Source organism: Moschus berezovskii, chromosome 13, assembly GCF_049115385.1.
Source record: "Moschus berezovskii isolate FMDL1 chromosome 13, NW_MosBer_1.0, whole genome shotgun sequence".
Classification (NCBI taxonomy): domain Eukaryota; kingdom Metazoa; phylum Chordata; class Mammalia; order Artiodactyla; family Moschidae; genus Moschus; species Moschus berezovskii.
In genome coordinates this window covers 54,010,551-54,021,179 of record NC_142472.1, presented here as the reverse complement: position 1 = coordinate 54,021,179, position 10,629 = coordinate 54,010,551, and the positions used below count along the sequence as shown (strand labels likewise).

Below are 10,629 nucleotides of genomic sequence, written 5' to 3'. Positions count from 1 at the left end.
AGGCTCTAGGACCGCGAGGGCCGCGGGCGGGAGGCGGTGCCGCTCGAGCCCCGCCCCGGCCGAGCGCGGGGTGGAGCCGGCGCGGGGTGGAGCCGGCGCGGGAGTTCCCAGAGTGGCGCGTTCAGGGAGGCGGAGGGAGGTGGAGGGAGGTGTCCGCGGGGAGTGGGCGGGGCTCGCGGCGGCGGGCGGGGCTCGCGGCTGTGGGCGGGGCCGGTACGGGAGAGGGCGGAGGTGCGCGGCGGCGGGCGGGGCCGGCGCGGGAGTGGGCAGGGCGCGCGGAGGTGGGCGGTGGCGGAGGGCGGGGCGGTGGCGGAGGGCGGGGCGGGGGCGGGCGCGGGCCGCGCAGCTGCCGGGCAGGCCGGGCATTAGGGCCTCGGCGGAGCCCGCTCCCCAGCGCGCTGGGCGGGGTGCGCGGCGGGCAGGCGCGGGTCTCGAGGCAGCGGCTGCGCCCTGCGCCGGGGAGGAGCCGGGGGCGGGCGGGCTGCCGGCAGGCGGGGGCTGGGGCCCGCGGCGGGGAGTGCCGGAGCGCCGGCGGCGAAAGCGGCAGCGGCGGCTGAGCAGGCTCGGTGCGTGGGTCCGCGGCGGCTCGGGGTCGGCCCGCGGTGCGAGCGGGCGGCCCGGCTGCCTCCCTCCCCGCCCGCCGCCGCCGCGATTGGGTGGAAGATGGCGCTGGGCGGATGGAAATCCTAATGACGGTCTCCAAACTCGCCTCCATCTGTACCATGGTAGGTGCGGCGGGCGGGCGGCCCGCGTCCCCTCCCTTGCCGCCCGCGGGGCCTAGCGCGGGGCCAGCCGGGGGCGGTTGGACGGTGCGGCCCGAGCGGCCCCGGGGCGCGCGGGGGCAGGGAGGGGTGGGGGCCGGCGGTGCTCCCGATCGCCGCGGCGCTGGGGGGCCGGAGGTGGGAGCACGCGCGCGGGTCCCCCGCCTTTGCGTCCGGAGCGCGCGGGGCCGCGGCGGGGTAGGCAGGTCCCCCTGCCGGCCCGCGCGCACGGAAGTCGGCGCAGGTCTCCTCCCCGCGCCCTGGCGAGGCCGCGTCCCCGCGCCTGGCCGGGGGACGGGTGTGTGTGTGTGTGTGCGCGCGAAGAGGGAAACTTTCAAGTGCTGTCGAAACTGGTCCCCCCACCCCCACCGTGTCTCCTCCTCGGAGGGGACCGAGCCCCCCGGTTTGCAGCCGGGGAGTCGTGTCTGGGAATGCCCGCCGGTTCTGAGAACAGCTTAAGCGTTCCTGTCGTTTGTTTACTTGAACGCACCAGACACATCGGTGTGTGACTTGGAAGTATTTCTGTGCGGGAACTGACGGCAGCATCTCTGTCTTGTGTCGTGTCGGGGGCCTTTAAGTCGAAGGGGGAAAGAGCTCCTGCCTCGTGGACAAGTCCCGAGTTAAACAGAGCGAGCGTGCGTTTAAATCATGGTGCTCTGTGCGTGCCCGGGGGACCCGTTGTCACTCCACACGGTGGGGGCGAATTCGTTTCCTTAGCTCCTCATGGCTTTAACATCTGGCGATCTTAGTTATGAGCCGTCTCAGAAAAAAAAAAGTTATTCTTCTACCACGTGGGCCTAGCGATCACGTTTATTAAAGACTCCTGCAGTCTTTCCTTCTGTTTTACGCCTTCCCAGCCCTTTTTGTGCCTGTGGGAGATTCCCCCCGCCCCCCACCAGCTGTCTTCCTTGTATGGCTGGTACATTTCCTGTACCTTTCTTTAAGGAGCGGCGAATCCGATCGGAAAGATGGCTTTTAGCAGCAGATTTCTGAACTGCACCCTGAGGAACAGTATTTTAAAAAATGGCTGAAATCAGGTGGGGTTAAAATCTACACTATTAAAGACATCACGCTGAAGAATGAATCAGGAAGAGTCCATTTCCTCAAGTGGATGTTTTTCTCACACAGTTCACATTTTAGGAAAGCATTGATGTTAAAGGGACCGTATTAAAGAGTGATTTCCAAGGGTCAGGTAGATTAATTACGTTTAGATGTGCCAGTTATCATCTTACTCTGTTTCAGAAGGAATGTGATAATTAAGTCTTTGAAAATGATAATCTTACCAGATTGCTGAGCCTGCACAGATTGCCGGGTCATGGTTCCCTGTCAAAGTCTAGAGTTTCTGGAGAGATGTGTCTGTCTTTCCTGACTGCTTATCCACTCCAGTATTTCAGGTATACATTTAGCACCTACTTCGTGCAGGAGGGTGTGCTGAGCACTGGGGATACAGCAGTGGTCAAGTGGGACTCTTGCTTTCAGGGTTGTTAACTTTCTAGTTAAGGGAAACAAGCGTCATTCACATCAACGAATTTATGGATGCACTAGTCACATTAAGAAAAGGAGGCAGAGCAATTTGCCACGTCAGACACTGAGTAAGTGGGATCTTGATCTCAAGAACCTTATACTCTAGAGTTCTTTCTAGGGCTTCTGCTCTGGTGCATTAATTGCGTGTAGTGTGGTGTGTGTATTGTTGGCAGATACAGAAACATCAGTGCTCAGCCAAAAGAGATTGCTCCTGAAGCAGTGTTAAAATTGGGTGTGTCAGTGGTCATATTTGACTAAAAACTCTGATGCTGTCTGAGATAGGGCTGAACATCTCAAAGTAGCCTGCTGTCTTTTGCTTAAGGAACACTTCAACTTATCTTCTGAGATATCACCAAGTTGACAACCAAGAAAAGCAAAGTATTTACCTGTGTGCCTTTGTAGATTTCTGGTGCATTCACTGCTCTCTCTCAAGCAGGTAGCCTTGCTTGAATAATCTTACACCTGTCCATCCCCAGCCTTCATCCCCACTCATGTCTTTTCACAGCATTTTTTAAAATCTCAGTGGTACTTCCCACACTAGCTGTGTTGTAAAGTTTTCTCTTATTGCCTTATTATAATAGACTGTAAAGGCCTTAAGCGGAGGGACTATTGTTTATTTGTGCAGTTTGGTACAGCACTACCTTCTGCGGACAGTCAAGAGTTTCTTTGGGTCCCTTCCGTCCCATGTCGATGTCTGGAGGGAGTGAGTTTGGCTAAACGTGGATGAGATTGAGGTTATGTGTTGGGTGATGGGAGGAGGGGGCTGGATCTCTCAGAGAATCAGCAGCTGTGAAAACATTTATAATGAGTTGACATTTTATTCTATAAATAATAAAGTTGACAGTATTTTATTTCACCTGTCAATATAAGGCACTTGGGCAAGTCAGCAGTCCCTTGATTGGATTCAGTCAGTCAGTCAGTTCAGTTGCTCAGTCGTGTACGACTCTTTGCGACCCCATGAATCACAGCACACCAGGCCTCCCTGTCTATCACCAACTCCTGGAGTTCACTCAAACTCATGTCCACAGAGTCGGTGATGCCATCCAGCCATCTCATTCTCTGTCGTCCTCTTCTCCTCCTGCCCCCAATCCCTCCCAGCATCAGAGTCTTTTCCAGTGAGTCAACTCGTCGCGTGAGGTGGCCAAAGTATTGGAGTTTCAGCTTTAGCATCAGTCCTTCCAATGAACACCCAGGATTGATCTCCTTTAGAATGGACTGGTTGGATCTCCTTGCAGTCCAAGGGACTCTCAAGCGTCTTCTCCAACACCACAGTTCAGAAGCATCAATTCTTCAGCGATCAGCTTTCTTCACAGTCCAACTCTCACATCCATACATGACCACGGGAAAAACCATAGCCTTGACTAGATGGACCTTGGTTGGCAAAGTAATGTCTCTGCTTTTTAATATGCTATCTAGTTTGGTCATAATTTTCCTTCCAAGGAGTAAGCGTCTTTTAACTTCATGGCTGCAGTCAGCATCCGCAGTGATTTTGGAGCCCCCAAAAATAAAGTCTGACACTGTTTCCACTGTTTCCCCATCTATTTTCCGTGAAGTGATTGGATTAAGTACCTGTTAAAACTGAATCTCTTCCGAAGTGTCTTCTCCTAGATCACTGTTCTGCTGGCACGGGAATGTTAGTCAAGTTTGTTGCTCTGAAGTGAATGTTACAGCCTAATCGAGTGAGGGATTGCATTTAGGCTGCAGGGAATCCATCTGCAGGGTGCCTCCAGAAACGCCTCTTACTTACGATGTCCAGGAAGTAATTTCAGTATCGCATGGTGCTTGTTTTGCCGCCAAAGTAGCTTCTGACTTGGCCTGGCATGGAGTAGCTGCTGCTGCTAAGTCACTTCAGTCGTGTCCGACTGTGTGCGACCCCATAGACGGAAGCCCACCAGGCTCCCCCGTCCCTAGGATTCTCCAGGCAAGAACACTGGAGTGGGTTGTCATTTCCTTCTCCGATGGGTGAAAGTGAAAAGTGAAAGTGAAGTCGTTCAGTTGTGTCCGACTCTTCACGACCCCATGGACTGCAGCCCACCAGGCTCCTCCGTCCATGGATTTTCTAGGCAAGAGTAGTGGAGTGGGGTGCCATTGCCTTCTCCAATGGAGTAGCTACCTAATTTTAATATTATACTTCATCATGGTGAAATAATGGGAAAGTGACAAATGCATGTAGAGGGGTGACCTGTGTTTTGAAATCGAAGTGAAGCTGTAGAGCAGCTTGTAGTGGCCGGGACCAGGTGACCACACTGGTCAGGGCCGTCAGGAAGCACAGTAGTGGGGGCTCCGGGGATGTGAGAGGCATCTAGGCTTGTTTGGGTTGTAGGAGTCCTGGCCGGGAAGGGGGCATGGGCTGGGGCTTGAGTAAAGGAGAAGTTGTAAAGGAAGGTGGTAGGCGTTGGGGTGGCCTGGCTTCTTACCCATCCCCAGGCCCTGGGGTCAGTTAGGTCCCCTGGAACATGGGACTGCTGAGCCAGGACCACAGTCTGACAAGTTTGCTTTGAAAAAGGTGTGGGAATCTTGAAACTGACTGTACTTACTGCAGGAAAGTCACAGGTGAGACTGGCTACTTGTCTTTTCTTATTGAGTCTCACTGGGGTCACTCACCCATGGTGCCTTGTTCATGTTGGTGAGGGTGTGGGGTAGGCTCTTCTTGTAGTCTGAATGTTCTATTAAATAATGACATTCTGTGTTCCTTCTCAGGAAATAGGGTGGATGTGCTGTGCTTAGTTGCTCAGTCATGTCTGACTCTGCAACCCTGTGGACTGTAGCCCATGGGGATTCTCCGGGCATGAAGACTGGAGTGGATTGCCATTCCCTTCTCCAGGGGATCTTCCCAACCCAGGGATCGAACCCAGGTCTCCTGTGTTGCAGACAGATTCTTTACCATCTGAGCCAACAGGGAAGGGTGGATGTAGTTCTTTTATTCGTGAAATATTTAATTAATTTTTATCTATATTTTAGTAGTAAAATTAGTGTTGCTATGACAGGAATAAAGTGAGTTGCTGTTGGTTTTCTAATTTTTCTGTTTTTATGTTAACTTAGGAGGGATGAAAACTTCAAAAATAAGGAGCCTTCTGTCATATAATTGGTTGGATAGGGAATGTTTGAACATGTGTTTGAGGACCTTAGTGGATCAATTTGGCCAGTATACATACTGGACATAAAAAATTATTCTCATTATAGAAAATTTGGAAAATATTCTATTAAAAAGAGTTTGGAAACTCTGAAGGCAGCAGAAAATACTTTACCTCCCAGAGCTTGTTTTGTCCTTTTTTTTTAAAAAAAAAATCATTTACTTTTGGCTGCGCTGGGTCTTTGGTGCTGCCCGTGGGCTTTCTCTAGTTGCGGTTGGGGCACAGACTTCTCATTGTGGTGGCTTCTCTTGTTGTGGAACCACAACTCAGAAGTTGTGGTGCATGGGCTTTAGTTGCCTGAGGCATGTGAGGTCTTCCACCATCAGGGATCGAACCCTCGAACCTGTGTCTCCTGTATTGGCAGGCAGATTCTTTACCACTGAGCCACCAGCCTCCCTTTAAAGTCAGATTAACTGAAGCTTTCCTGAAAGTTTTACTGTCTCCAGAAAGATTATGTAAGCATTTGTTTATTTAGCATTAATTCGTTTCCAGCAATCTTCATTTTTTAGATTTAAATGATCTGATGTTGTTTTGATTTCTCTCTCAGTAGCTCTGTTCTAGAAGCTTAATATAGTATTTTATAATGTGTCCTACCGCATGGTATAATTAAAAAGAGCAGTTGGACCAGAAGGAAAACTCTAGTCCAGATTTTGACATTTAGATCTGCACATATGGGAAAGTCTCTTAAAACTTTCTGAGTTCATTTTTCTCATCTGTAAAATAAAGGGGTTGGACTAGACACTAATAAATATTCCTTCTGTGTTTGTTTCCTTCTAGATCTAAAACTCAGTATTCTCTGATCCTTTTAGAGTTTATAAATGACTGTTGATTTCATCATTTTGGGAATGTTAATCTGTTTAATTAATTAATTTTACTTTTACATTTTTGACCCCCTTCACCCAGTTCTCTCCACACTCCACCCTTGTTGCCTCTGGCAGCCACCACTCTTGTTTTCTGTATCTGTGAGTCTTTTTTTTTTTTTTAAGATGCCACATATAAGTGAATTCATATGGTATTTGTCTGTCTGAGTTACTTCACTTAGCATAAAAATAATATCCATTCATGTTGTTGGCAATGGCAAGATTTTTTTTTAGTGGTTGCGTAACATTCTGTTGTATACATATACCTCATGTTCTTTATCCATTCATCCATTGATGAACAACCTCCTGTTTATCCATGCATCCACTGATGAACATTTAGGTTGTTTTTCCATATCTTGGCTATTGTAAATTGTGCTACACTGAACATAGGGGTCCATTTATCTTTGAATTAGTGTTCTCATTTTATGTGATAAATATCCAGAAGAGGAATTGCTGGATCATGTGGTAATTCTATTTTTAATTTTTGAGGAGCCACCATATTGTTTTCCATAGCCGCTGTATCAACTTACATTCCTGCCAACAGTGAGCAGCAATTCTCTTTTCTCCACATCCCCACCAACACTTGTTATTTTTTGTCTTTTTGACACATCCTAAGAGGTGTGAACGGAGAAGGCAATGGCAAGCCACTCCAGTACTCTTGCCTAGAAAATCCCATGGATGGAGGAGCCTGGTGGGCTGCAGTCCGTGGGGTCGCTAAGGGTCGGACACGACTGAGCGACTTCACTTTCACTTTTCACTTTCACACATTGGAGAAGGAAATGGCAACCCACTCCAGTGTTCTTGCCTGGAGAATCCCAGGGACGGGAGCCTGGTGGGCTTCCGTCTGTGGGGCCACACAGAGTCGGACACGACTGAAGTGACTTAGCAGCAGCAGCAGCATGAGGTAAGGACTCACTGGCACTTCTAGTTAACGTCAGATTGGCAAATACTAGTAACGAAAATGGAAATCTTTTAAATAAGATGCAGTTATTTTAGTTCATTTTCATCACAAGAAACATGAGTTTATTAATAGTATATGCTTCTGAGAAAGCACACATTTATTTTGAAGTTAAGTGGGTTAAATCATAATATTCAAACTAAGAACATGGATTGTCTTTTTTTTCCTGTTTTGAGTAGTTTGTAGGAACTGCTGCTTTTGTCTGGGAATAAAAATGTTCTAAATTTGCAACATTCTGAAACATGTTTGAGAAGTTTAGATAAGTTGGGAATAGTAGTTTGAGAAGAAAAGTCTTATTTTTTACACTGAAAAAAACCACACCAACTTGTCATCATCGGTAGAATGAAGTTTGTGTGTTAAAATCAGCTTCTGGCCTTATTTCCTTTTGGATTTTCCTGTTCTTTCCTGGGGCCACATTGTTGCACTGGATTCCTTCCTGCCTCAGTCCCTACCGGGGTGACACCTCTTGTTGGCCGGTGGTGCAGTTACTGAACCTGCTTTTCAAAGAGGATTGTTGAAATGTCTGTAAAATGCTTTGTGTTAAAGATAAATGCTAGGTATAATGGTAAGTCATATGAGATGCTGAGTCAATAATTGAGAGATCCAGTACTGTTGAAAATACCCATATAGAAGTCGTCATCATTTAAAACCTTATGCACAGTATTTGTATTAGAAGAAGAGAGAGATGGTTTGTATACATAATTCATCTTGGAAGAAAAACCCTGAAGTCTACTTTCCCAGAAGTACTCAGTCAAGAAGAATTTTGTGATGGTGTAAAGTACATGATATTTAATATAAAACGTGATTTTGTGAGTGGCTGTGGGTCTTCATAATCCTGTGTGTTCACTGGCTTATCCTTTGCTGCTGTGGCTTCCAAAGAAAGATCAGCTTTTTCTCAGAGTTGTGTGACATCTATAGAACGATGTCGAAGCTTGCTTAGGACCTCCATCTGTAGTAATCCACACATCGAAAGCTGCAGGCCAGTAAAAATTAGTTTCCAGCTCAGAACAAGAAGTGGATATTTTTCCAGTGCCAACTGACAGATGTTCTTATTGAAATGCTTCATAGGTTCAGGGAACCAACCCTGCACTTCCTACTTGTGAATAGTGGTCTCATAATGATATATTTTAAAGGAGTTAGAATATTGTTGCCTTTGATTTTATTTTAGCGCTTTTTCTTTCGTGACCTAGGCCAGGCTTCTTCCTGATGCTAAGTGTGTAAATGCTTTTCATGGAAGGCGTGATGGATTTATTCTTTTTAAGCTAACAGCAATGTGTTCTCCCCCCCCCCCCCCATTAAGAGTGCCTTTTCTTCATAAGCGCTTTGAGGAAGTATTCACGGGGACCTGCATGCTGTCAGGGTGCACGCGGTACTGAGAATATGGAGATGAGCTTGATAAGCTCTGGTCTCACAAGAGCTTCCTGTTCATTGTGTCCCGAATAGGTCATAGTTATGCCCAGAGAGAAATCCTCTTGGCTGCTGGGCAACCAGGAGCTGTCTGGATTGACCAGAGACCCTTGACCAATTGCATCCAGAAAAGAACCTGCCTGCCAGTGCGGGAGACATAAGAGACGTGGGTTCAGTCCATGGGTCGGGAAGATCCCCTTGAGAAGGAAATGGCAGCCCACTCCCACTTCTTGCCTGGAGAATGCCATGGACAGAGGAGCCTGGTGGGCTACAGTCCAGGGGGCCACAAAGAGTCAGACACGACTGAAGCGACTTAGCAGACATGTACGCGTGAGAATGGTCTTACCTGTGTGTTCCTATGGGCTCCATACTTAGGACTCCCTGTGTGTACTATGACGAGAAGAAGGTTGGGAAGGAGGCCAGCCGTATACAGCACATCGGGGGTGAGAAATAATCAGTGTGTGAAAGAGGAAGTGGTCATTTCTCCCTGGGAGAGAGATGAGGGCTTCGGGAGGAAACCTCTCGGAAGAGATCGGAACTTTGTGCTGTTGCTGTCGTTCAGTCGCTCAGTTGTGTCCGATTCTTTGCGATCCTGTGGACTGCAGCACGCCCGGCTTCCCTGTCCTCCAGTATCTCCCGGAATTTGCTCAAATTCGTGTCCATTGAGTCAGTGATGCTATGTAACCATCTCATCCTCTGCCGGCCCCTTTTCTTGCCCTCAGTCTTTCCCAGCATCAGAGTCTTTTCCAGTGGGTCGGCTCTGTGCATCAGGTGGGCAAAGTATTGGAGCTTCAGTTTCAGCATCAGTCCTTCCAGTGAATATTCAGGGTTGAATTTAGTGCAGGGAAGTCCGTCATTGTGTGGGCAGGAAGAGAGGGGATTCCAGAGATGAGCAGAAGTGCAGCCTCCTGGGATCTGCATTTATCCTGAGAAGGTGTAAGTTCAGAGGAGAGTTGGGATAAAGGTGCAGTGGAGTTAATAAAGGTACATTGATAAATTTTACTACATTGATTGTTAAAAAGTTGTTTTTAAAAAAAGATGGTGACAATAACATGATGAAATAGAAGGCACTATTTAATGGTAGTTAAAAACTTGTTAAAAGTCTTGTCCCCTATCCAAAAAACCTCCTAAAAAACAATATTAGAAAATTTAAAGTTGTATATACATGGTAAAAATTAAGGCTAAATATATACCTACACAAGAAATGATTTTTCTTGCTTCCAAACTAGCTGAAACCTTATCACTCAAATTCTGAGGGCAGGAAAATAGGAAAGATAAAATTAAAAAAAAACAAAAGAAGAAGATAAACAGAAAACCAATGTAAAATGGAAGATATAAGCTGTTTTATTAATTATAATAAATCTAAATGGATTAAATTTACTGTATTATAGTGAAGGAACTATCAGATTACATAAAGAAAAAAATATCGCTTAAAAACCTTTGTAAAACAAAAGGACAATGTGTATAACAATAACACAATACTATCACCACTTCTTAAGAACTTAATGTACAGAGAGCCTTTCTAGATATTTTAAGATCATTTAGTCCTTTTTTTGTTAGTCTCGTACTCGTGTGTGTGTGTGTGTGTGTGTGTTGAGTCCCACTCCACTTACTAATTTTGTGTATTTGGATGGACCACTTACGTGAGATGCAGTCATTCTCCCCATTAGATCAAATGAGAGAATGTCCATGAAGGGAGATGATCCACGTGGAATTGCTTTCTTTGCACTGGAAACAAAAATGGAGACCCCCGTGGTGGTCGGTGATGGGCATTCGTCCTCAGGGGCAGAGGGCGGGGCATGTCTGACCACCTGGGCTGTGGCATGGCAGCGGGCTCCCAGGTTCCCTTTGACGAAGTAGAAGTCAGTGCAGAGTTTGAAAATGAGTATTTTAGTGATCCTGGTCTTGCGGTGCTCAGGTAACTGATGAAGCACAGTTTTAGGTTCTCTTTCATAAAAAAAAGTCTTTTAGGAATTTATGGTTCA

At 47.4% G+C, this 10,629-nt stretch overlaps 1 protein-coding gene across 1 annotated transcript in view; it reads left to right on the top strand.

Moving 5' to 3' along the window:
• Positions 1–475: 475 nt before the first annotated feature.
• The window catches only part of USP12 (ubiquitin specific peptidase 12), a 63,163-nt gene continuing 53,009 nt past the window's right edge, over positions 476–10,629 (top strand). The window contains exon 1 of the mRNA XM_055426346.2: positions 476–725. Within this exon, the coding sequence (XP_055282321.1) occupies positions 678–725 (48 nt within the window). The 5' untranslated portion in view covers positions 476–677. The remainder of the gene's footprint in view (positions 726–10,629) is intronic.